General features: G+C 47.4%; 3 protein-coding genes across 7 annotated transcripts in view; 2 read left to right on the top strand and 1 right to left on the bottom strand.

The window, feature by feature from the left end:
• The window catches only part of CCDC9B (coiled-coil domain containing 9B), a 55,619-nt gene extending 50,946 nt beyond the window's left edge, over positions 1-4,673 (top strand). Inside the window, exon 13 of the mRNA XM_040608795.1 lies at positions 369-4,673. The gene's annotated coding sequence lies outside the window, so the exon portion shown is untranslated. The remainder of the gene's footprint in view (positions 1-368) is intronic.
• A 3,826-nt stretch (positions 4,674-8,499) lies between these two features.
• INAFM2 (InaF motif containing 2) lies at positions 8,500-9,565 on the bottom strand. The gene has a single exon (XM_040608796.1). It carries the CDS (start codon positions 9,410-9,412, stop codon positions 8,960-8,962), a length of 453 nt encoding a protein of 150 aa, XP_040464730.1. The 5' UTR covers positions 9,413-9,565; the 3' UTR covers positions 8,500-8,959.
• A 767-nt stretch (positions 9,566-10,332) lies between these two features.
• The window catches only part of PLCB2 (phospholipase C beta 2), a 61,726-nt gene continuing 45,461 nt past the window's right edge, over positions 10,333-26,597 (top strand). For 4 of the 5 annotated variants that reach the window (XR_005829920.1, XM_040608609.1, XM_040608607.1 and 1 more), the window contains exon 1: positions 23,828-24,272. Coding sequence is in view for 3 of the 5 variants with exons in the window: in XM_040608609.1 (XP_040464543.1) it covers positions 24,189-24,272 (84 nt within the window). In the remaining 2 variants the exon portion in view is untranslated. Of the gene's footprint in view, positions 10,449-23,827; positions 24,273-26,597 lie in introns of those variants that run through there. The other variant, XM_040608608.1, reaches the window with a different exon arrangement.

The raw sequence follows: 26,597 nt of genomic DNA, 5'->3' as shown, positions 1-26,597 counted from the left end.
AGGACCACAAAGCCCTATGCAAAATCAGCCCTTCCTCATGTGGCTCCAGGTGCTGCACAAACACACACAAAACCATACAGTCCTTCAGACAAAAGAAGAGATTAAAGTAGTCTTAACTAACCCAGAGGAGGACTGGGAGCATTTCATCGAGACTGGTACATTCAGTCCATCCCCTGGGCCACAGAGCTGCACGTTGCTCCCACTGGATGTGGCACGTAGGGATCTGGGTTACGCTGCAGTGGTACCTCCCAAGCAGCCCCAGCCGTGCAGGAAGGTCAGGCTGAAACTCAGCAGACGTTTTTAATTTACTGCTCAGCAGTTCCCTAAAGGCTGATAATCCCGCTGCTGTTTCTGCTTTTGTTTCACAGGCTAACACGCTGAAGGTGGTGGATGAAAGGAGAAGAGGAGCACAAGCTTGTCCTCACTCTTTTACCTTCTATGAAATCATCTTTCAGCACCTCCCCAGTGCCCTTCAGCACCCATTTGCAACACATGGGGTCCCCCGTCAACACCCCCCACTCCCAGTTTTGGCATCACCCTTTCCTATCCATATGCCAAAGGACAGGGAAGGCTACACACACTCCCAACCTACAAAGAAAACACGGTCACTTATCCTTTGTATTTGTTTTGCCTATATTGCAGCTGTGTGGCAAGCCCATGAAATGTCTACTGGATGCACTTTATTTTATTTAATAACTAATTCTGCTTAAAGTTAAGATTTAAGTTTCTGGGCACACCACCCGTTTCCTCCCACAGAGGCTGGCAGGGGACTGCATGTGCTGGGAGGACGGCAGGGGCTGTGCGAGCTCCCCGTCACTGTCGGGCAGGGAGCAGGCAACTGGCACAGCAGAGCATTAGGAGACCCGGTGAGAGGTGTTACATTGTAGTTCAGTAGCTGGATGAAAAAGTAGTGTTTAGGGCAGCTCTTGTACTAGAGGTTTGTATGTGGTTGAAGTGCTGGCAGAAGCGTACGGTAGTTGCATGGGCCACGGGACACGAAGGGGATGGAGAGTCCTCCAGTGACACTGTGGGGTGCAGGTGCTTTTGACAAGCACACATCAACTACTGCACCTCGTCCTTTACCAGCTTGCTTTCCTCCTGTTGCAGCAGAGGCCAGGTCAGCACATTAGGAGCCTATGCTTTTTTCTGAGGTGGCTGCTAGACTGAGCAGGTATGTATGAAGCTCAGCACAACACCATGCCCACTTCATAGGGCCAGGAGTATCTGCAGTAGCTGGAGATGCTTGCAGCTTTTATGTGCCAAGCAGGGCAAGGAGGAGGACAGCACAAATGCAATAATTTTCCTTCTCCACCACACTGCACAAAGGAGTTGGCAGCAGGACCCAGCCCAAATTGGAGCTGAAGGTCTAAGGCTTCCTATCAAATGTTTTAAAGTTCATGGTTGTGCCTTTCATAGCCTTGTGCTTGAATAAGAGGGCAGCAGTTCCCCTGGAAGCTGCCATGCAGACATTTTGACCTGGCCTTAAAAGACACCTTTCAAATCGAGGATCTGGATGAGCATTTACAAGCATAAATGTGCGAGAATCCCAGCTGCTCGGATTTCCCCAAGCAGCTAAGAGATTCACAGCAAACCAGGACCTAGCTGAAAGACAGCTACCAATTAAGGTGGCAGAAGACAGGCACAAGGAATAACACAACATAGTTTCTGAATTCTGAATGACAGAGCAAAGAGGATCTCACCTCTGTTTTGAAGTGCTGCTCTAAAACTTGGTGCAGGAGTACACATACATGCAGACACATATGCGTGGAGATTTATTGGATTTCATTGCAGGACGCATTCACTAACCAAAATGGCAGAGTGCCTTGGCGATAAGGTTGGCACGTGTGGACTGAAATACTGTATCCTGTTTTAATAAACTAATATTTGCACAGATAAACATTTTGGTTTTCCACATAACTTAGATCTACAGCACCTATCTCATGAAGAACAAGCCTGGGAATTTCCTCTACATGCCAAATTCAGGGGAGTTTACTGGCATCAGACCAGATATTATCAAGAAACAGAGTGTGCAGCTTTCATGTTTTATCAGCAGAAACATCTTAATCCCACCAAAGACCAGACTGGGTTTATTTGGACTCATCCCACAGATAAAAAGAACAGATAGAAAAAAGAAGCCAGACTGTAAAACTGCTCCATGTCCTGGAGATTCTCCATCACTGTTAAAGGCTGATATGCCTTACCTGACCGGCTCAAAAACCTGCTTACAATTGTTTATTTTTTTTAAATTTATTATTATTTTGTACATCAGGTGACTGATCTCAATCTTGGTCCAGTCAGACTGAGACATTACCAGCAAATACCAGGAACTGGCTTGCCTCATGGTCCACGCAAAATACAGTCTCAGATCAAGAGCTTGTTGTACCTCAGCAGCAGTCAGGCACACAGCCAGGTAAACAAACTTTTATATTGCCCCTGGTCCAGCACTTAGTTGTAGAGATAAAAAACTCAGCTGCAGTTGTTGCTGTATTTTATGGCCCTAGACTCCTTTTTGAAAGGAAAACTGTCACTTTTCCCACATTCCCTCCTTTTTCTCCTACAAATCCAAGTAACTTTGCATTCAGTGATGCCTAGGAAGGACTGAGTCTGTACCAAGCTCCAGGGATGGGACTGTACAGATAGTGCCTGTTTCTAAGTGTAATTTTTTTCCTGCTCATTAACACTTCGCTTGAATGCACTTTGGTTGGTGCCTGGATTGCCATTTTTCAGAAAACTGTGGCTAGCTGTTTCTTCTTTACAGTGAGAGAAAAGACTGAAAAATCGAAAAATCTGATGTAGAGGAATTATTTATATGAAATAAAAGTTGTAATGAGGAAAAAGCTCCAGTTTCTTCAGTGTTTTTCGGTCCCACATGTAGAGTTTTCTGAACTGAATCAGTAATCTCTGCTTTTTAGAGCAACAGCTCCAATTCAGATGGCTTACCCCTTAGGACTGCACTTCACTCTTGGGCTAGCTCGGCTAACTCACCCGAAAAGCTTGCTGCAGTGAAGACAGCCTGCATTGTAACGCAAGGCTCACTTTTCAGAGGCATCAAAGCCTTCTCATTGCCACAGCCCTTTTCTTGCAAGCAAATGTGATGGCAGCTTGCAGAGTGCAAAGTCATCTGCCTACAAGAGGTAGATGTTTCCTCCCAGCAGTGGCTGGTAGCTCAGGGATTTTGTGAAAGTTATTCTAGCTCTTCCAGACAACAGGAAAAAACAGCAGCAACTCAGGCAGAACACCCTTTTCTTTAAACAGAAGAAACAGTTTGCGGCTAGACTCTCTTCTACTTGGTAAAATGTACCACCAAATGTCAACACAGCAACTCTGTAACTACAATTTGTATCAAAATTTGTTTCAGACTATCGAATCAACTCTTGTATAAAGAGATCAATTTTAAAACCCTCAAGCCAAGGACAAAAATACATCTGGATAAAGTTGGAGATGCTTCAGTTTCCAAAGCTTTACCAAGCCAATTACTGTACGAGGCAACGACATAAAATCTTGACAGCAGTTCCAGCTCTCCATTCTTATCCCAGCAAATCTAATACCTACAGCAGAAGCAGAATGCACAAATTACTAACAAGTGAAGCCTTATACAGAGTCTAGAAGCAGAAATAACGGAAATGTTCACTGATCTTCAACACCAGTTCCCCTCCAGATAAATTGGTTGCAAATGGCAGGAGCCTGAAGCTAAACTGGCATTTAGACAGGAATTTTTGTATTTGGAGTGTGTAATACAGTAGTTAGTGCTTTTTAAGTTATGTGGAAAGCTTTTTAAGTCAATTAGAGGCACAGAGCAGGAGCAGGGTACAGCACTGCTGTGCAGTTCAAAGCACTGCCTGCTGCCTTCCCTCAGAAAAAAGGACAAGTTCAAGAACAGCTCAACCAGTTCACAGGCTCACAGGCTGGGCAGCTACTGGCAGGCAAAGCCAACACACTGGGAAGTCCGCAGCCACTTCCTGACTGTACCAGCTTAGTGCAGCAACACAACAACTGACCAGATGTGAAGCTCTCCCAAAACTGTCTCTGAACACACGCGGCATAGACAGAAGTCAAGCTTCACCTCCTTAGCTTCATGCTCCAGCTCAGGTATAGCTGTTTCTTATACCGTACCCCTCTCCACACACTTCAGCACCTCCAAGACTCACAACCAGCTCTCAGTAACACCCCTCCCCACATGCATAACCCTCAGAAGAGTGGCCCACTGAGATTTGTTTTGAAGCAGCCACTGATTTTGTTGTCAACACTACACCACAAGCCTGCTTTTCAGCTACACTCATGAATTAAGCCAAGATCTGGAGTAAAAATAACACCACTTTCCTTGTCAGAAAAACAGCCCCGTCCCAGGAATCTGGGATTAAGATGGTCAGTTGAGACCAGGAGACAACATGGGTGAGGAAGAGGTAGCTTTTAGAAAATTAAAATGTGAGCTAGCTGCTGGAGCATATTACATGCTCCAATAACTTTTTTTCCAGCCATTTCCCTTCCTTCTGGTCCCTCTGCACGTGAATTACACCAAATGCACTCACCTTGAACAAACTGAGCTTAATGGGACAAGACCAGCGCATACTGGCAGAGGACAAGCACTATACATCAGTAAGTAGGTGTAAACCCAGAGGCATCTACGTGCAAGGAAAGAATCAAGAAGGTTTGAAAAAACATCCTCTGATCTAGACACACCTTTGTCTGGACATCATTGATAATTCCTCACTTACTGCTCCTTCTTTTAGGGAGCACTTCCATTTGACAGAGCTTGCAGTTCAAATCCTTCTGTAAGGAGCAAAGCAGAAGCAGTGTTACACAGTGCTGAAATGTCACGTGAGAGTTGGACAAGACAGTATTAGCAGAAATTTTCTTCACCACAAGTCCAATTGCTCCCTCATGAGACTCTTCTCAGTCAGAAAGGAAAACCAGAACATGACCTGGTCTTCCCTCCATCCACTTAAGTGATTACTGGGAGTAGGAACTGAAAAAATCAAAGCTACCATGGTATTTACCTTTCCTCAACACCTGACAATGCATTCTGTCACCGTGTTTCAGAACTAAGTAGCACCTGAAGCACTAATGTACAGTGACTTCTGTTCTTTGCTGCCATTTTTTAAAGGCTCTTAAGAGGACAAGAATCTGGAACTCAGGCCTTAAACAGTACAGAGACTCAAAGCTCGGAGGAAAAGTTGGCATTATGGAATCGTTAGTGTGTTTAATCAATAAGAAAATGAAGTAACAAAATAGAAACACAGATGCCACTATTCCAGCCATATTCTTACAGTCATCATGCTTTTACAGGAACATCCCACAGTCAGAACTTTTGAGACTTCCTTATGTCACTAAAGCAAAGGGCCTAAGAGGCTTCACTCACATTTGACTATCTTCTTCATCCAAACTGACTTTCAGACAACTCCCTTTCACACTGGAAATGGGACACAGTTCTGTTTGCAAGTAACATGCAGGACAGCGTTTGTGTAAAGGGAGCAACCCTCACTAGCAATTCCGAGGAAATAACATTACAAATCATGAGGTTACAGCGATTTCTATCTAGGAAGCAACACAAAAGCCTGTGCCTTATCTCACCTAATACAATTACACTAAGTGAACTGATTTTTTTTTTTTCCTGAGGAGCAATGAAGGGGAAGACTGAATTGGAGCTGAAGTAATACAACAGATAACAAGACAGCCTGCCTTTTAACCCCCAGGTTTACCAGAGATTGGTGACTGCACCATTTCAGGGCACTAAAAAATTACGTTCAGATGCAGATGACTGACCCAATACAACAATGGCAACATCGTGCAAAGATTCACCAACCAAGATGACAATCCAGCTGTCGTGTGTTGCAGCCAACCTACTTCCCCAGAAATCCCTAGTACCCTGAATTTTTAAAAGTTAGCTTACATCCAGAAACCAGTCCAGACAAGCCATTTTTGTTACTAGAGGTATCTGCAAAGTGCTCTTGGCCACTGATTTCTTGGACAGTCTGCCACCAAGAGAGTAAGGAGCACAGAGACAGGCTTATCACAGCCTGGCAACAGTATCTCAAGGGAAACACATTTTCCTTCCGAGGAATAGGAATCCTAGCTAGGGAAAGGATGTAGAAGAGATTTTAGCTGAAGAATCTAGGTCCAAAAGGGCTTTGGAAAAGGCGGCTGCCCAAATCACAAAAGCTCCCTGTCCATTCAGCCAGCAGTCTGTGATCCTTCTGCATCTTTACAAGCCAAAGCTTCCCCTCCCCTTGCACACTTATACAACAATAGTGAAGTAACAGCCTGCTCCAACGCCAGTTGTAACAGGTACAGAAATCGAATGTTTCACTTAAATCTCAATTTGTCACCAGAGGAGAAGATGCAAAAACAGAGTCTGGGAACTCACCAAGCCTGCACTTTCATACAGGAATGAAGACAGTCACAACCATCTTCGTACTGGCTTATCAACTATTTTTAGCATCAGAAAGGGAGGCAACCATCCACAATGGGTCTGTTCCCTTTGATAAAGCAGATCTGAACACTCTCACTGTCCCAAAGATCGTTTACCACCAAAACCACAAACCAGGTGAAGAGCTTTAAATTGTTCCTGCTCCCAAATACAAGGCATCTCTCTGCAGTTACATGACAGGTTGGAAGAGGGCCATGCAGCCCATTTAATTCAATTCACTTCCTCTTCCATCTGCTCTACACAGCCATGCTCTATTAGTCTTCTGAGAGCAATTGTATTTAAAGTGAAAAATGCCAAGAGTCCATGTACATCCAGCATACATTGGATGCACTGTTCAAAGCCACCAGAGATTCACCAGTTCTGAGCTGCAGGTCAAGACCAGAGAAATCCCAGCATCCCTGTAATTCTACCCAGCTTTTATTTATCTTCAAAGGTTTTAAAAGTTAAACACAAGCTCCCTCCCAGAGACACTTCCCAACTGGCTCTGCATTTAGTAGCAGAGCCAAGAAAACAGACTAAACTCAACTGGCACCAAACAAGGAGCCTGCGTTGTTCCTCTTTCACGCATTCCTCCCTGAGAGAGCTACAGAAAAGCCTTTGCCCCTACAACCAGAGGTGTACGCCAAGGACAGCAAATGGCATCATTATCACCAGGATGCATGTGGCAGCCCCATGGGCAGGTATCAACGTGCTGCAGGCAGAACTGCCAAGGGAACAAAATCACCCACTACTACAGCACAGACACACACAGGGCTAACCGCAGCCAACCGTCTGGCCAAAGCTGCGACCCGGTGCTGCTGCCAGGATACCGTCAGCCCTGCCACTGCAGTGGATAAATAGGAAGAGTTTAGCCCAGGAGGTGACAGGGTGGCAGGGCAGCTGCCTACTTCAGGCTTTCAGCACCTTCACCAGCTCTTCTACCTGCCCTGCAGAAAGGTGGCAATGATCACATGCATGCTTTTGGCTCAAATGACTAAGCGTAAGGTTTTTTTCCTTCCCAACAACTAGCTTTCTTTTCTAGCACAGTGACAACGTACAGACTTTCCTGCATGCTCTCCAGAAAATTGAAAAGGAGGGTGGAGGATCCCACCCAAACCACTCCCTCCTTTTGCCTGATTTCTTTCTGGAATCCCCTGCTTTTGTTTTCTACCTTTAACAGATGCTGCAAAAGAAATGCACAGCTAATGACACAGGCTTAACACACAGCTGCCAGTCCCAAAGCATACGGATCCAGGTATGAAACAGCTATTCACACACCCCACGCACCCCAAACTTTAAAAAAACCAAGTGCCATATTTTACACCGCCTTTGTGATTTGCACAACTGAAATACGTACACCACATTAGAACACATTTTTATCCCTCAGCAGAGGAAAACTGAACTCCTGGGATCATTTCACAGGGACGCGCGATAGCCTGGCAGCCGCACAGTTAAAACATTCAACCAAAACCATCAATCTGAAAAGCAGCTGCTCAGAATGACACAAGCCTTACAGTTTCCCAGCTGATAGTCCACATCCCACAGCCATTAAAGGCCGGGTTTTTTGCACTGCTCATCAAGAGGGCCCCGCAGAATGCTTCTGAAGACTATGACGACTATGGGGCATGAAAAGCTCAAGCTGGGAGGCGAGCCTGCCCAGGGCACACCACGAGCTGGCACAGACCTACCTCCTGATGGCACTGGCTCCAGGGTGCCACTGAGGTGCCATGACGCTCTGTAAGCTCTGCCATCCCATGCAGGCAAGAGCAGGGGCACACAAGCCACGAAGCACCTCGCAGCACACTGCGCCGCATGCCGCCGCGAGACCTCCGCCTGCTTCTGCCACGAAAGATCAAGCTTTCATCACCACTGCTTTAGCTGATGCCCACGGTTAGTGGGAGTCAGGCGCGTATGGAGGTTTCTCCAGCCTCACCTGAGGAGACCAATGACAAATAAATCAATGTTACATGCCACAGTTGCCCATTGCAGCAGACAAATCATTTCTGCTGCCCAGAAAGCCCTGGACGTTCAACGTCCCTCCCAACCCATCCTCCCACCACCAAAGAGAACATACTGTATTACAGAGACTTTCATACTGGGAAAATATTTTAATATAGTAAACAAGTCAATTTACCTTTCACATGTTTTTAAATAAGTTTATGCTCGTTGTTAAACAAAACCGGTTTTTAAACAATGGATTACAGCCCCGAAATTCGTACAGTTCCCAGCTGATCCTGTAAATAGTGAGGAATTTTGGACACCGAGATCCTTTTCTAGGTAACAGACGGGCATAAATAGCGCAGGATTACGGCGGGTTCGCGAGGAGAAGCTAGCCCTGGCGAGGGAAGGAGCGAAGCCACAAAATTCCCTTTTGAGGAAAAATGGGGGGAGAAAGATGCCGCAGTTCTTCCCAGTCCAAGCCCCGCGGCCCGGCCCGCGGCCCGGCGGTGTGTAGCCCCAGCCCTCCGCGGCTCGGCCGCGCCGGGGGTCTCGCAGCCGCCGCCCGCCGGGCCCCCGTGGGGCGGAGATGGGCGGGGGACGCCGCCGGCCGCTTCAGGGGCTGCCACGCACCCGGCGCAGCGCGGCGGCCCCCGCCTCGGGCCCGGGCGGCAGCGGGGAGGCGGCCGGGCGGCCCGTCTGGGCGACGCCGGCGTCGGAGCCGGGGCCCGGGCCCGTCCGCGGCGGCGGCGGCGGGGCCTCCTGCGTGGGCGCGGCGGGCGGCGGGGCGGGCGGCTGGCCGGCCGCGGGGCCCGGCGGCGGCGCGGTGCGGGGCTGCGAGGTGCCGGCGGCGGGGCCGGGGCCGGAGGAGCCGCCGCGCACCGGCTGCCAGATGAGGCTGTAGTAGACGGCGAGGACGATGGCGGCCAGCGAAACGGAGAGGACGTAGGCCAGCACGGTGGCCAGGCGCACCCACTTCTTGTTGGTCTTGGCCGCCATGCGCGCCTTCTTGTCCCCGGTGTAAGTGGCGGGCTTGCCCCGCTCCGCCCCTGCCTCCTTCTCCTTCATGGGGGCCCGGCCCTTGGCCCGCTGCTCCACCGACCCCTCCGTGGTGGGCCCCGGCTCCGCGCCGCCGCCGCCGCCGGCTCAGGACATGCCGCTCCCCGCTCGCGGGGCCGCCGCTCGTGCCGCTGCCCGCGGCCCGCGCTGCTCCGGCGGCTCCGCCGGCCGCGGGCGGGGCTGGGGCGGGGCCTCCAGGGGCAGCCCCGCCCCGCGGGGGCGGTGCCTATCGCCTTTAAAGGGGCGACACCCGGGCCACCCGCCCTGCGGAGCGCGTGCGGCTAGCTGAGGGGGCGCGCGCCCGCCCGCCCTCGCCCCCCCGAGCGCCTGTGAGGCGGTGGCCTGGGCCGTCCCCGGTGGCCCTGGCCGTCCCCCCCCCCGGTAGGTACGTGGGCTGTGGGCGGCGGGCTCGCCCCCGGCGCTCCCCCTGAGGCAAGCCGCAGTTGGGGCTTGCCTTTGGGGCTCTGTGAGCGCGGGGGGGGTGAGCGCCAGGAGGGCTCCTGGCAGCGGCCTAGCGCGGGAGGGGGTCGGGAGCCTCCCGCCCTTCCACTGAGGGTCACTCGGTGACTCCCGCCTGCAGGTCCCCGGGGTCCTGCGCCTTCAGTGCAGCTGGGAGGGTGCCCTGGCTGAGCAGCAGCCTCTGGGGAGGAAGGCTTGGTTAATCCTCCTCGCATTGTGCTAGTCCCAAACCTACCGATATAATAGATTAATACATAACAGGTACAATCTAAAGCTGCCTCTAGGCTACGGGTTGACCTTACTCCCCATGTTAGTCCCCCCACAAAGCATTATACTGTTCAGGAGACAGCTAAAACACTATTCTAGGGCATGGATTAGCCTTTTTAATTTTTTCTATATGGTGCAAAATTTTTGTTGTTTAGAATGATTTAGTTGCTCCTTCTTCAATAATTTTCTCCTCCCATTAAATCTTGGGCTGGTCAGGTGTGTCACAGCAGAAAAGCTCTTGTAAAGGAGGAGTTGCAGTCCTGAAAGAGGCTAACAGCAGCTGGAGAAATGACTGTCACCCAGAAAGGCATCGGAGGAAGTGAGTGAGTTTTGAGTTAAAGGTAGCATTTTATTTTTACTCTCAATAGCAGGAAAAATGTGGAGGATTGGGAGAGAAAGGGAAAACCTTAGTTTTTGCAGGAAGAAGCGTAGAGCTTGCAGCTCTGAGGAAGACTTACTGTGGCAGAAGATAGGGAATAAAATGGTGTAACTTAAAAGTAACTGTAATTCTTGGAAAAAAAAGTGGCTTGTGTTGACCAAAAGCTCCAGGGATGCTGTATGCCTGTGGAGGAGTAGCACTGCAATGATGGATCTGTGCATGCTGACCCTCGGCTAGGGAGCTCCCTGTGTCCAGCAGCAAAGGGAGCCTTTGGAAGGGGGCTAGGAAACCCTTCAGTGAGGGGCACCTTAATTCTTCCTGCTCTTCTTACAAGGGCAAAGGAGTTTGGGGGAATAAGTTTTTTGGGAGGGAGCAGCTGTGCAGGTAGGGAATGTTCTGTTCATTCACACCTTCCTCTTGACTAGAGGGAAGGGCTAAAGGCTGTAACAACATGTTGCCAGGAGATCCTCTGCCACTTTGGCCTCAGCACAAATCTCATCTATAGTAATACAAATCATGGCTATGCAGTGTAAATACCAGAGTGTGTGGATTCCACTGCGGCTGCCTCACCAGCGCTGACAAGGGTAGTGGTGTTTTTGTTGCCTGTTCAGGGCAGAGGGGGCTTAGTGCCTGTGCCAGGGGGAATGGGGCTAGATGATTTTTGAAGGTCTCATCCAACTCAAATGATTCTGTGATTCTCAACTACAGCTAACAACATGCTCTGTTCTCATGAGATACTTACTTTTCATGTAATTTTGCTGTAATCCACTATCTCTAGGAAACATTTGTGAATAGGTATTATGACTTTTCTATGGGGCCCCTCATCTTGCCCTGACTTATTACACCTGGCTGTGTTCTTCTTGTTGAAGTCAAATTCCAGACACCTGGGTAGCATGAGCTGGCCCCCTTACTTCTTGCCCTGACTAATTACACCTGGCTGTGTTCTTGTTGAAATCAAATTCTATATGCCTGAGTAGCATGAGCTGATGTAATCCTACTGACAAAACTTTACTGAGTCATAAAATGCACCTTCTTTGTTGTTCTGTAGATTCTTTCTTTCCAACAGCCTGAAAAATTAGTTTAAGTGGTACATGTGAATTTATAGATTCCTACAAAAATTTTCTACTAATTTTTCAGGCTGTTTTCTCTTGATGGGTTTCCTCCAACCCCTTCTCCCCTTGATTCTCCTGTTTCATTCAGCAGCTGTCTGCTGCTCCATTTTTGCATTTCAAAGAAAAATTCTGTAACTTTATTAGGAGTTCAGCACACCTTTCCTCTGTATTATGTACGTCACAGCTATTTATTTGGAGGTCAGAGACTTTTTGGTTTGTGCTACAAGAGTATTTTAAGATGGAGTTTGAACCTTTTTTGTCTAGCATAATTTGTTAGACTTTCAGCTTATTTTTTAAGTCATCCTTTGAGCTGCTGGTCTGTGTTCACGTTCTTGCTGGCCTTTGATTTCCTGCCATTGAATGCTGCAAAGATGGGCAGAGCCTCACTGGGCTGCTGTCTGCTCACAGCTCTTCCTCAAATCACCTGGGCAGAAATGGGTTTGTTCCAAACCTTTATGCTGTCTGTGATCTCTGGTGTTGCCACTGATGCAATTAATCATTGTCTCTGGTGAAAGGATGATGAATTACTACTACCCACAAGTCTTTTCCCTATGCTTTTCCTTAATTCCAGTTCTGGGATTTTGAGGGAGAGGATTGACATACACAGGCAGTTCCCCTGGGGCTGAATGAGGTTTTTGCCTGATGCTTGTCTAGTCTTTCTTCCAGCATTTCAGGTCTTTCCTTGGAGATGCTATGTTCTCCTTTATGGCTTAACTCTACCCTGTTGTAGTGTCTAGAGGTTGGTAGACAACTGTTGGAGCTCTGGTGGTGTTAGGTATTCAATGTATATTATGTTGAGTTTGAGAAAGGGTATTGAAAAGAGCAGAGTGATACAGGAAACAGGCACAGAAGGTAACGGTGAGGTGGTGGGTATAATAAAAAGCAGTTATAGCTCTGTATTTTAGTCCTGTGTCCCCCAAATTGGTTCCCCTCTCCTGGGAAGTAAACCTATCCTTCTTAATGTCTGTGCAAATGACTGCTGCTCTTCTGCTGGTGCTGCTTTATTTTCCCTCTGTTCAACAAAACTTTGTTATAAATCCCACAGTTAATAGCACTCCTTTTCCATCAGTGGAGGCCTTGGCAGACTGCATTGACTAAGGATGTGCAGGGAAGTTGTAGAAACAGGCCCAGCAAAGGCAGAAAATGTGGTGTGGTTGAGATCCCGTTACACCTCGTATAACTTGAATGTAGACTCAAGGAACAACAAAACCTGCTCCAGCTAGAAAATGTAGCAATAGATAATCCAACATGAGTTATGCCGATTCCTGCCCTCCCACCTGTCTTGCTCCCCTCTGCTCTGCAACTCAGGACTACAGATATGTAGCTGTCTTAAAACTGAACCATGTAGTTCTAGAGACATTCTACCTTCAGCCTAGCATCTTCATGTCTGTATTGCACTTATTGCTTATTAAGGCTGCAGTAGTGTGCCTTCTGGTAAGTGTGGACTTTCCCTTCTTAGAAGACAACAGTTCTATGGTATTGTTAAAGAAATTCAGGCTCTGTTCTCTATGCCAAGACCTCTGCTGTCTCAGCTTTGAATGACTTAAGTTCATTAAATACTGAGTCTTGTTGGCTTTTGCCCAAGTCAGGTGGACGCTTTTCTTTTTACTGTTAACAAATAAATGGGTGTGAATTTCTCTCCAGGTCCTTTTGTTCAAGTGCAGGCAGCTGCCAGGAGGCGTGTGCCTTCTGTTCCTAAACTTAAGTTTCTTGCTAACAACCACCCATAAAGGCAAATGAGAGCCAGGAAGCCAAAGCTGCAATAATGGTATATTCTTTGTCCTCTGGGTTTTAGCAGAAATACCAAGCTGTGCGTTGAGCAGGCTCCTGTGGTGCAGAAATGGAGCTCTGGGATGCAGAGCTCAGAGGTCCTTTAAAGCCAGTGAATGTGTCAGGCACTAAACAAAGCTTGCAAATTAGTCCTTTCTCAGTTTTTTTTTTTCCCTGAAAGAACACTGAAGAGATTGCTCACCTGAAACAAAGTGGAGTCAAGGACACATGGTGCACCCTGGGACTGGACCTGCCAACAATGGAGAGCTGTATAGCCCTTGAACATCTAGCTTTTCTCTCACGGCAGTCCAAGCATTGTACTCCTCAGGGTCCTTTTGTTTATAAGCTTACCTAATTTTTGACTTCTGGTCTGAGCATCTAGTAGAATGCTTGTTTACTTATGAGCCTGCTACTTACTGCCTTACACCTGTGTTTAGTTGAAAGCCCAAGTGTTGAGACAGATTGAAGATCTGGTGTTCCACCTGCCTGACTGAATGCCATTGCTTGAACTCTGCTGCTACCTGTTGCAATGGGGAGTGTTTGCTCTCCAAAGGCCCCTGAAGGATGTAGCTAAATGAACTTGTATTATTGATTGCCCGTGTTCAGAGTCAGTGGATAGCATCTAGTGCTTCAGGACAGTGAAGACTTAATTAAGGGAAGATTCTTAGCCTAAGATATTACCTCTGTGCGGACCTTGCACAGAACTGGATGGCCTGGGAGGTGATCGAGCCACCCCTGTTAAGAGGCCCCCTGAAGCTCTCTGGACTAATGTCTGTCAGAACTGATAAATGTCACTGCTGATCCTGCCCTGGGACAATGGATGGGCTGGACACTTCCCACAGTCCTGTTGCCCCCCTGCTTTTGATTCAGCAAAAGCAGCTACTCTGCATTTCCTTCCTGTGCCCTGCTGTTAGGAGGCAATCTGATATGACACCCTACCAAATCAGTTTATTCCACGAAGTGTGTGGTTTGATACTCCAATCAGGTTAGTTTGTGTAACTCTAAAAATCGTAATTCACTACTACTGTGATGCTGTACAGTCCCTTCCCTGAACTCTGGCCCTGCTTTTTGTTCCTCATGTAGGTCTCCAGCAGTGTGACTTCTACAGGCAAATTACAGACTTCATAAAGAACTGTAACTTTTTTTATTGGCTGTGTGTTGGTTTTTAAACTTTATACTATCTCCTTAGTCACATTTGTGAGCTGGGGAGGGGAGAGATGGATGAGGACTTTCTACCCAACTCCTAATGTTTAAAGGATGGCATAGGTGTGTTTAAATTAATCTCTGGGCTGAAGTCCTTGAGCAAATACTTTGCTAGGCTTGAGTTCTCTGTCATAGAGGATGTCTCTGTTACTGACGGGACAATCTCTCATGCTCTGCTCTCTGCTCTTCTAAAGGAAATACGCCTTATTTCACACTGTTGTTCCAGTCTCCCATGTGGAGCCTGCAGGGAATCAGATTCTGTTCTTTGGCATTTTCCTCTTACACTTTGAAATCTCCTCTGTTTTATGTGGGAAGGTGCTGTCTCTCCTGTTAATCCAATAACAGATGGGGGGTGGTTGGGGATGTTCTTTTAATTCCGTCAGCTTCTGATTTAGCTGTGGTAAGTGAAGCATGCACAACCCACTGTCTTGCGCTGACTTGGAAAGTGATCTGCAGGGGTTATAGGGTGGGTGGGAAAGATAGTAAGTGATGCTGAATTTGAGATACAACAGCAAGAGGTCTGGTTTTGCTCAGGATAGAGGCCTTGGGCAGAAGGCCTCTGCTGGCTCGGGGTAGCAATGCATCAGCAGCTTCAACCTTGCATTGTCAATTTGGTGAGGCCCATTTGAGCCATTTTATTATCCTGTGAATCATCTGCACAGTGTAAAGAGTATGTCCTGCTTGCAGGGGAGCCTTGCACAGTGAGTGTTCCCTTGTGGTGGGAAAACTCTTGAGAGTGAAAAGTATGTCTGAAAAAGATTTATTGTTTTGGTTTTAACGTTTAGAAAGTCCCATATGTAGGCAATGGTTTGGACTCTGGAGTGGGGAGAGCCACCTGGCTAGCTGTATAGCAGGGGTGTTCACAACATTTCAGAAGCTCTGGTAATTTGTGGTTAGGTGTACTGCTGAGCAGAGACAGATCTCAGTCAGCATTCTGGAGGCAGGGAAGTCTCCCAGATAACATGAATTGTCTTTGGTTAGTTGTTTCCATAACATGCTTCTGAAACCAAGAAAAGGCTGACAAGGGTGGCTTATCAGTGCCCTGGCATCCACTGAAACGAGAGACTGCCATTTGTTTGAATGTTAAGCTCTAGTCCCAGGGGTTCCTGGTGCTCTGAGAGGTTTCACACTGAAGTTTGTGGAGAGGAAAGTTGTTTTGCTAAGTGCAGGACTTCGAGAGGGGGAATGATGTGGGTTTTTTAATGGAAAAAAAGAGCTCCTCTTTGGGTGTGCACCTGTGCTGTCTGTGGCTGTGACTCTAAACACAGTCTGCAGGCATTGGGAGTCAGAAATCAGCACTTCATTGTTCATTTTGCAAGGAGGAAATGTGCATGTACACACACCCACACACAGAGTATCTGAACACAGTTGAGGGCTGTATTTTGAAAATAACCACCACTTTTCAAGCAATAGGACTGATTATTAATGGCCACATAATCTGAGTGTGCATCTTTGCCTCTGGTTTTCATGGTCTGAAGAAGCTGAACTCACCCACCTTTGCATGGAGAATGAATGTGTATGTGTTGTGCTTCTCCCTGATGCATTCAAATATACGCATACATGGTATTACTTACATGTATGTCTGGGAAAGCACTGACACAGGTTGTCTGAAAATAAACTATTATGTTTGCAGAATGATAACTATTCAGAGTTGCACCAACTTGTGATTGCCCCTACAAGCACTGGAGCAGGATTTTCTTGGACAGCTTTATACACAATCTCATGATGCAGCCCTAAAAATAGTGATCTAGGTTTAGCCTGGGTTTCCTGCTGTTTCAGTCTGGGATGGTTGGATTCTTTTCCCCCCTCAGGATGAAGAAGGGTGCTTTTTCAGTTGTTCATTTGTGCATGGTCCTTCCAGCCATCTTTGGGGCCAGCTCTCCATGCAGCCAAGCTCTTGGTTAGACCAAATAACTTGTTTATTCTTCAAAGTCTGTTTGATTTGGCTTGTTTGGGACCTTGCTGAGTTAAACTAAGGCAGCATGAAGTTTTAACCTCTTTAAAGATCCAAAGAGACTTTTGTATGAAGTCAGCATGGGTTTTCACCTTCACCTTAGTTAAAATAATATAGCTTTGAATGTGGTAATGCTCCATGATCTCACAGTATTTTTTCCTTGCAGAAGAAAAAAATCAAAAACTTGTTACTTCTTGACTTCTAGATTTCTTTGTGCTTGGCTTTGGTAGCTGAGTAAGGAAAATGTGCTGGACTTATGTTGATAAGCCTGTGCAAAGGAGGGTTAATTAACTGAATTAAAATAGCAGTCTGAAACCTCTCCCAGTTTTGCTCGAGCTGATTCTCATGTGTTACATCTTACTGTGTTCACACTTCTGTCTGGGTTCAGGCTGCAACTGGAAATGGAGCTGTGAAGTCCTGCAAGAGGGGCTGTTCTGATGCTTCCAGGAACAGAAAGCATGGAAGATGTCAGCAGGAAGTTCAATCCTGCTATATTGTACACCTGTGAAAAGGGGGAAGATTTGCTGGCAGTGAGCTTAAGTGGGATTCCTTGTTAATGCTGTATTGTCTTAAGATAAATCTTGTATTATAAGCCACTGGCCATTCTGTTCAGGAAAGTAGTTCTTCCAGATCCAGTAGTTTGATAAACATCCACTCTTCTGCATGTGTACATTTTCAGCAGAGGTATCCAAATGGGTTTGGTTATGTAACAGTATATTCCTCAATTTTCTGTGGACCATGGTGCATGCATTGTCAGCTGAAGAATACTGTGGAGGTCATGTCAGCCTGGGGACCAGCTGTGGCTCATTTACCAGAATCTGAAAGACCACAAATTGTGAACTGCAGAATGAAATCAAACCCGACATCTAACCCTGTTGTGTATGCCCTGAGTACTAACAAGGAGCTGGTGTTTGTACCTGGGCAGCTGCACTGCTTTGTGAACATGCCTCAGTAGCTGTAAGCCAGCTCTGATACACCTTCCCCTGTCCCCACCAGTACAGCCAGCCTTGTATTTGTCACTGCAGTTCACGAACATGCTACTGCCTTTGGCCGCTCATACACTGTGAATGCCACAGAAGTGACCTAGTAGGCGACTTCCTTGTGCTCTGGTGGCAATTTCCATTCTACTTGTGCTTTCCTGTTGCCGTGTTTATCTGATTGCTCAAAAAAGAGTGGGTGGAATTGCGTGCGGTGTTAAACGTTTCCTAGAGAGCTCTTTTCTAAGAATCTGTAGTCATTTTGTGTTTGTTCCACTTTGATAATGTGATGAAATACAATAATTTTCAAGATCTAATTTTGACTTCCAGACAGATGAGAGATTATTTAAAATATACTGCACTGATTGCACTCATCAGGCTAGAAAAAGCTATGTAAAAAGCACAAAGAACAATAAACAAGGTAAAAAGAAGGGCTGTTCCTGGTAGGACAGGGAGATGAGACTCTTGGAGGGTGTCAGTGGAAAGAAGAGATGGCTGTGCTGTGCGTGTATTCACCTGCTTTTTAGGCAAGCCCCTTGGATTTCATTTCTTTCTGATCTGATGTAAACCCCTTACCCACGCACGCACGGGTGACTATCAATTATTAGTACTTTGGTGAGATCTTGCTCCTTAGCTTCACCTTTACAGTTGCTGGGGGTGTCATCTGGAGTGAATCAGCTTGGTTTGCTGGCTTCCAGGGGCTGCGGAGCCATTGTACCTTCTGAGATTTTTCAGCAACCCCTTCAGTGATCTAGGTGAAGGTGATCCTTAGCTTGAAAAGCTTGTGAATCTCCAATTTTGCACTATTCACTTAAAACTGTAAGGCTGTAGGCCTACCTGCAAACCTACCTGATTTTTCCTTTGCAGCCTCTGATGGAAAACGTGTTCTTTCTGGAATATGTCATTGCTTCACAAGCTCATTTCGCCTCAGGAAGGTGGAGAGTTTGGAATATAGCGTGCAAAGGCCTTTGCAGTGAGAAGGGGAATACTGGAAGGCTGAGTATTACAAAAGCAGAGTTCTGGTCTAGCATGTGGAGAACTGAAGTTCCTGGAAGGGCCAGGGAAGACCATGGCTGAAACCTATACAGTTCCGTTAGCTGAGTAGGTGGAGGGGCTCTTGGGTAGCTAGCAGTCTGCTTTAACTTGGAACCTGCTGGTAAGGCCAGTGCAGAGAAGATTTATAGCCTATTTTTGTTGGTCTTTTGTCCCTGACTCTAAATAGGGCTGTACCAGGGTGTAGTCTGGAATAGGAACCTCTCTTGAGTGGGATTCAGTGGGATGCTTTGCCTTTCAGAGTTGGTGAGTTGGGGTTTATGCATATGGGCACAGTTATATAAACCCACACAGAAAACTTGGTGCATTTGTGCTGGTGATGGCCCCATGACCTGCCTCAGCTTGATGCTGGAACCAAGCTTTGCTTCTCAGCTATAGAGCTCTTGTCTTTCTGGACCCACATGTGCAGACATGCCTCCTCCCAGGGGAGGATGGATTCAATCCTGCCTTCAAGACTGGACTAATCTGCTACCTTACCTGGAAAATCCTGTATTAAGAGGCTGCCTCGGAGCCCTCTGAAGGGGAAGAGCCAAAGCATGCTCAGTACCCAAGTTTGTGCCCAGGCTCTTGGTTGGGCTCTTGTCTGGGTGGGGCAAGAAGCGTGCCTCTCTTCCACTGCATCTTGGGTTTTCCTGCACCCTGAATGCTTTGAGCAGAAGCTGTTGTGTATCAGAGAGCTCGTTCTTTGTTATTTCACAGTGAAGACCGATGCTTCAGGAATAATACTTTACGTGCTTATTCTCAGCAGAGACAGACCATAAAAAATATGTGACTCCTCCCATTCCTAAAGCTGTTAGTACCTGGGGCAAGACAGAAACCTCTCTCCCTGGTATCTCAGTTTAAGGTGTTGACAGTGATCTTCAAAGTCCCCTGAGGTGCAGCTGAAATAATGTCTTGTTCTCTGTGACCTGTCCAAAGGGACTGTGTTCTTCTGGACTTGACTCACGTGGGCAGATGCAGTTACTGAGGCAGCTGGGTTTGCTGCTTTGGACCCTCCGTAGGAGATTGCTCTTGTAAAATGTGCTTTGGGATCTGACCTTGTTATAAGTGGAACAGATTAGGCCTAACGAAGGGAAGTGGAGTGAGCGAGTAAAGTCCAGGCTGCAGAACCAATTGACTGTGAAAAGCAGAAGCAATGAGGATGTGAGTATGGCAGAAATACTACGGTAATACTAAGGTCTCGACCCAGACTGGGCATCTGCTGTGGCAGGCAGCAAATGCATCCACAGGAAGAGAGAGCTTATAGTTGAAATAAGTTGGGCTGGTAGAGCAGGAAGAAAAAGTTGATGAGGTCAAGAGCAAAATGGGGTGTCCTTCCCCAGCAGCCAGATTTCCAGTTCAGTATGTTATCCTGGAGGCTGTGGGGCAACTAGATGTGTTCACCTCCAGGTTTGGTAGGAGTCGCTTTTGTGTTCTTGCTGCTCTGTTACCGCAAGGTAATGCAAGACAGGCATTTTGTCTGGTGTACTGCTGCTCTTCATCCTCCTTCCTCTTCTGTTAATGACCCATCTTGGAAAGTTTTATTCTTTTACTAGTGATTAGGGATTGTGTGGTTCAGTCATCCCTGTACAGTAATTAATTTTGTACTGCAGTAATGTATAGCATGTTTAAATAGTGTGCATACCTGCTTGCATCGCTCAGCTGTGCAGTTCAGAAATACGCAGAAAGCCGTCAGTGCTGTAAGCATAACATGCTCCTGCTGCATATTCCTGCCTAGTGAACAGTTAATTATGGACCTAACCATGTCTCGGTGCGGCCAGATAATTGGGCTTTTTCGTTGTTTGTTGGGGTTTTTTTCCACACAGGACCTCACTGCTTTATGTTATTGTGGCATCTATGGCCACTTGTCTTTCTGTGCCATTGTCCACTGCCCTCTGACCTTTGCAAATCAAGTTGAAGAGTCGTGCTGTCAGCTGAGAGCTGTCAGAAATCCTTGGCTTTGTGGTTTGGACTGAAAGTAGGACACAAAATATGCCTTGGCACACACACTCAGCAGTTCTCCTTTACAGGGATGGTGAGAAAATATTGGCTTTTGTGGTCCTAATGGTGTCGTTAATCTTTGCAGGATTCCCAGGGCTCAAAGGGCAGACTAGGAAGAGGAGCAGCAGGATGAACTCGGTTTTGCTTAGCTGTGAATTCATTACTGGTGTTCAAAGGCAATGCTAAAGGCTGGCTGTGCAATGTCATAGCTGTTCACTAGAGGACAGTATTACCCGTTGCAAGGTATAATGATAATGGAGCAGTGCTGGAAGAGATTTCTTACAGATTGTGTGTGCACCAGAAACAGGTTGGGGTTGAGGTTACAAAATAATTTGCTAGAACTTGGAAGCCATCCAGTCAAGGTGGTGTAATAGACAGCGTGGCTTAAATCACTGTCTACAGACCCTAGCTTGTAAAATTTCTGAAGGGTAATGCTGACTGCCTTGCTCCTGCAGGCACTTCAGTGGGAGGTAGAAGCTGCTGAATATGTAGGACAGGGAGATAAGGAAGAGCCTCCAGAGAAAAGAAAAAAAAAAAGGGAGGGAGGGGGACATTTGTGCATATCAAAATTCTTGTAGTGGGTGGTGGGATGTGCAGTGAGGAAGGTAAGGGATGAAAGCAAAGGAGGCATGGGGCCCTGAACAGAGGGGACGTGGGTGAGTATACACTGGGTGATGGGCCTTGCAGGAGAAAGAAAATAAAGGGTGATTAGAAGAAACGCTGCTCAAAGTGCTGCTGCTTCTGCTGCTCTGATATCAGAGCTTTCAGCAGAGGGCAGGACTGTTGCTTTATTCTGTCGCTGTTCCATCAGCCATCCCTTGTGCAAGGGACAGAAGCTCCCACATAGAGCAAGGAGTGTGAAATGAAAGATAAGGAGGCTGAGTTACGCAAAAGGAAGTGAGCTTCAGCTTTTGTGACCATCTTTGTGCAAGCAGGGATCTCGGCAGTTGATGTTCTGCAGTGCCGTGCAGCCTTGTAAGACAGCTGCTAGCTTGGTTTTGTTTTTTTTTAAAATTGTTTTATCCCTTAGGGGAAGCTGACCTTGAGTAACAAGCAAGTAAAACTGTGGCAGGATTCTTGCCTACTTTAGGTTTGTTGATGAGACAAAGTTGTTGAATATCCAGGTCTGAGAGAATGCAGGACAGATGGAGCCTTTCTGTGGGGCCTGGGTTCTGACAGGAAGCAGACGTGGCTCATGAAGCTGTAACTCTGGTAAACACAAGATGGGCCACTGGAACCAGTAGCTGTGGCTCTGATCTCACAGTCCCTCTGCTCTTGGCAGTGCTGAGTGGCAAAGCTCATCCCACCTCTCGCTTCACAGCTGTGACCTCCAAGGCCTTCCTGTAGTGTTTTGTGTTGCAGAGGGTGGGAGGACTGCAGCACTTCTGACCAGGATCAGTTGCTCTTTCTCCTTTTCACAGCTGCTCCCGAAGTTAAAGTTAAGCAGCCCTGAAACAGCTCTGGCTGTGCAGAAGGGATCAGGTGAGGACAGAGAAAACTTTTACTCCTCACTGCAGCATCCTGTGTTCCCATGGCCTTTCTCTATACGTACCTAGGCCTCAGGCTCTGTTCCTAAGACACCTCAGGAGCATAGAGAGCAAAACCCACCCAGCAGTGCCTGGTATTTCACTGGCATTTATACTGAGTGCCAGGCTGTTGCTGATACCCCTGAGAGCTTCCAGCTCAGCCTCTGAGATCTGGGCAGACACTGTCATCTGCTGCTTTGCTGCTTGGTAGTAACAGCGGTTTCTGAGTGGGGAGGTCCTGGTGGTGCTGTCTTGGCTGGGCCTGGAATACCCCAGTGCTCTGTCAGCTGGCTGAAAAGCACATTTCACTTTGACACACGTGCAAAGGAAGCTTAATACCACGAGTGTGGCTGGGTTATGAGACTGGAGGTGATGGGTTCCTATGTCCCTGGTCTCAGCCCTGATACTGAGCGACCACAGCTATGGCTAAGCCACCTCAGTTTGCTGCCCTAGTGAAACAGAGCTAACAGCCTTAGCTTGGGTAGCCAATTCTTGGGAGGTGTGGTGCCTTGCAAAACATGTCAGTACATGTAGAAAACTTGATGGTATCTGGAAATGTAGAAACTCTCTTATTCCTAATTTGTCAGACAGATAAACCCTTGAAGGAAATGTATGAAGGATGTGAGGTTTATTCAGGGTTCTCTGTTTCTGCAGCAAGCGCCTCTGGTAACTGCTGCCATCTTTGCATCTAGAGCACTTGCTATAGGATCACCTAATTTCTCCTGCCTCATGCCACTAATATTTGAGAATGTCATTAGGATTCCTTCAGTCAACCTGCCCCAGGGATTTTCCAATCTGCTTTAAAGTGCTGGCCTTATCAGACTGGATAAGCTGGGGTGGGAAAGAAGCAACAAAACCCTGCAGCTGGCTCCCTTGGCACAGTGGGAGTTTTTGTCCACCTTTCTCAGAGAATTTGCACTACTTTTGACAGTATCATGTCCCTCTTGAGCAATGTCAAACCCATACCTTGACTTTCATAGGTGAAAACAAGGATGAAATCCGACTGTGTGACCGGGAATCCTATTACAGCAAGTGTAGCACAGTTATCTCCGCTTCTGATTAGTTGTGGGGCTCTGCCTTTTTGACTAAAATTAACCTTGCCCACATCAGTCCTTCTCACAAGCCACTCTCTTTGTGGTTTGCCAGTCCACATCTGCCACCAGAACTCTTTTCTCATCTGCTATCCACATGCAATTCCTTTATTTCAAGGTCAGGAGCAGGAACTTGTTTTTGCCCTGTTGGCCACTAACCTTCTGTTCTGCTTTCTGTCACTTCCCTGCAGCTTCATCGTTATAATCCCCACCTTACACATCTCTCCCATTCTGTGTTCCCACAGTATCTGCAGTAGACCCAAGTGAATCTGGAGAATACTGCAGTCCCTAGGGACTCCTGTGAATGTTTTATTTCATTTGTCTGTGGAATTCCCATCTGCTCTGCTGGTCTGTCTCACTTTTCAGGTTGACATTCAGAAGAACCCATAAGAGAAAGGAAAAACGTTAAGGACTGGACGGTGCAGCCAGTGGCCCCAGAAATGGAGTCTGTACAGAGCAGAGTACATTTATTTTATGTGATATTTGGCCCGTCACATGAAGGGGGCAGTCTGCTTGTAGCCAAAGCCTGAGCTGTTCTGTAACCACATCTGCTGAAATAGTTTGAATGTCGGCTGGCAATGCCTGCACTTCGTCAAAGAGAACATTTAAGGAAGTTCAGTTGCGGAAGCGCTACGAATTGTGCACTTCACAAGTACTACTCTGAGGAGTAGGTCCCTCCTGGAGAGACAGCGGGCGTGCGTGCATGACTGCCCACGCGGGCATCTCAATCCATTCCTAGCTTTCCTCTAGGTGACCTTGGGCTGAGCTTCTGCTTGCTTGGAGACCTGTTGATTTACAATGCAGATTCATTGGTCTTTGCCTGCCTGTCCCTGCCCCTCCTAAATTTGGCTGGGATATAAGAAGCTGTTTGCTCTGTTTGCTTGATGCCAACAGTGGCAATGGCAGAGCTCCCTGCCATGTGAGAGGCAGAGATAGAGGAGAGGGGGCCAAGGAGGAGCAAACTGTGCAGCTGCTATTGCTTCTGGTAGCCGAGGAGCACATCTGTGGGACAGAATGTCAATGCTTACCCCTGTCCTGCAGCCCCCGGAGGTGAAGGAGTATCTGTCCAAGGGTGAGCGCTTCATCAAATGGGATGATGTGAGTACCGGGGTTTTTGCTTCACTAGATTATATGTGTGGTGGTAGGGCAGATACAGTGTTTTGGTTGAGGTTTGTGGGGAGGCTGGGAGCATGTATTGAGCACAGGGGGTGGGACATTGTGTGTCATACCTGAGAGCAGTGATGGATAGGGAGAGTGAACTGAGAGGAACAGGAGAGCTGAGAGCTAAAAACAAAGGGCACATGCGTTAGGGTTTGGTGATGTGGCTTCTGCACCTCTTGTTATTTTGGAGGATGGAAGCGAATGGAGTGTGCCACTGGGTCTGTGTGTGCAGCTTCTTGGGCGTAGGACCCCAGGGTCCTGTCTGTGTTTGTGAACCAGCTCTCAGGAAGGCGGTCGCTGCTGGGAGTCTCCTCAGGCTGAGAGGCACACGCTGCATTTTGACTTGTCCGGGGGAGCATCAGGGGTAGGTTTTACTCCAGAGCTGAGCGGACTGTCCGTGCTTTGCAGATAGAGAGGAAATCAGGCTCCAAGTTGCTTCCTCTTATGGCCTTGTTGCTGGAGTGGATCAGAGGGTGAGCTGTGTCCTCCCACGCCTGCCTGGCTGGTGGTTCAGTGAGCTACCAAGTGCACAGTGGCCAAGCAACAAGAGACCTGTGCTTTAACAGCACCAGAGCCTCCGAGTCCTCTTCTGCTGTCACAACACTTGGTTTGCAGTCTCTGTTTGCCTTTCATTGTGAGGGGAAGAGTGTGTGTGGAACAGCAGCAGAGAAGTTAATTGGAATGTAATAGTTCCCCTCCTCGCTTTATAAGAAGGCAAAAGAGTGTGTACCCTAATACCCACATACCTGAGCAAGAGGACAGCAGCTGCCTATCTGTTTTGTCTGAAGCGTGAATTGTCTGCTGTTGAGCATGAATGTTGATAAAACGGGGGGGCAGGCCAGGTTATGATTATTCACCAAGATCTGGGGGAAACATTTGATGTGGTAGTGTGAATGAGATGCATTAGAGGGAGCCTCCAGCAGCGGTGCAGGAGGGATTAGTGCTTACTTTGGTTGGGTGTAAAGCTGGAATAGAGTTTTAAGTCCCAAGGCAGTGTGTGCGGGGGCGGCAGATCACTTGTGTGCAGCATAAGCAGGGGTGGTCCCGCGGCACTGAGGAATGAGAGCGCAAACTAATATACAGCTGACAGAAAGGATGGATGCTGAGGAATACAAGTTGGAATACCACTGGGCATTTATTCCACTAGCTGTACATAAACAGGAGGATGACACCAGGGTATGGTGGAGAGCGCAGCCTTCCCTTTCTTTCCAGTGAGCCCACTGCCTGCAGAACGTGCTTGTGGCTTCTTTAAATTTGAACAGGGATCTGGTTTCTGAGAATAACAGTAGCCAAACTTGTCTGAAATCGCTGCTGACTTTCTATGCTCAGTCCTTGGAGACCACTTTCCAAAAATCTTTAAGCTGTTAAGTATCTTGCTGGGAATTCCTGGGATAGTTAGGCTCCCTTGAAACCTAAGGTGAGTCAAGTTGAGCTTCCAAGACCCACCAAGTGTTTATTTCCTGCTGCAACCATAGGAGTTGGGGACCTCAAGTCCTATGTAGGTTTTTTCCTAAAGTTTACAGTTTTGTAAACATTCCTAAATGTTTGCCTCTAATCATTAAGTAGTTTACAGGCTTGACCTCCAGCAATAATGAAAACCTTCTCCACAAGTGGGCTGTCCTGGTCATGTTGCTCCATCTCGTCTTGCTTTCCTACTCCACAGTTAGAGCTGGCTGCAAAGAGTGATGGCAAGAGCTCCAGGCTGCAGGACTGCTGCCCTTTAGAGGACATGGGCCTGCATTTTTGTGTCGCTCTTTGACATGACCTGGCTGTGCTGTTGGTAACAGCTTTGAACGCCTTCCACAATATCTGAGGCAAAGGAATGAAGGTAGATCAGATTGGCTCCTTGCATTGCTCTGTATCTTGTGGAACTGGACTGGAACATTAACTATACTCAACCATTTCCTGAGAAAAGGAAAACCACACTTTCTGTTCTAGTGCCTTCACCTTGTCCAGCATTTGTAATGTATTCTCCAGAGGAGAGTGCAGTAGGATCTCTGACAGGCAGGACTGTTCTGTCCTGCCCCACTGAGTTAGCTGCCACATCTTGGGGTAAGGAACAACTCAGGTGCACTTTGTTTACTCTGCTTGGTAGCCCCAGCTTGCTGAATGCTAAAGAGGTTAAGTCCTACTACATGGATGATAGTTTATTTCAAGAACCAGCTTGGGAACACTTTCAACACCTCGGGTAGGGCACAATGTAGTAGCTGACCTCTTAAGTGGAACAGATACATGTGTATTTTTTATGCTGATTCTTAAACC

This window comes from Falco naumanni, chromosome 10 (assembly GCF_017639655.2).
Source record: "Falco naumanni isolate bFalNau1 chromosome 10, bFalNau1.pat, whole genome shotgun sequence".
NCBI classification, from domain to species: Eukaryota; Metazoa; Chordata; class Aves; order Falconiformes; family Falconidae; genus Falco; species Falco naumanni.
The sequence above is the reverse complement of the archived record's forward strand: the minus strand, read 5'-3'. Positions and strand labels throughout refer to the sequence as shown.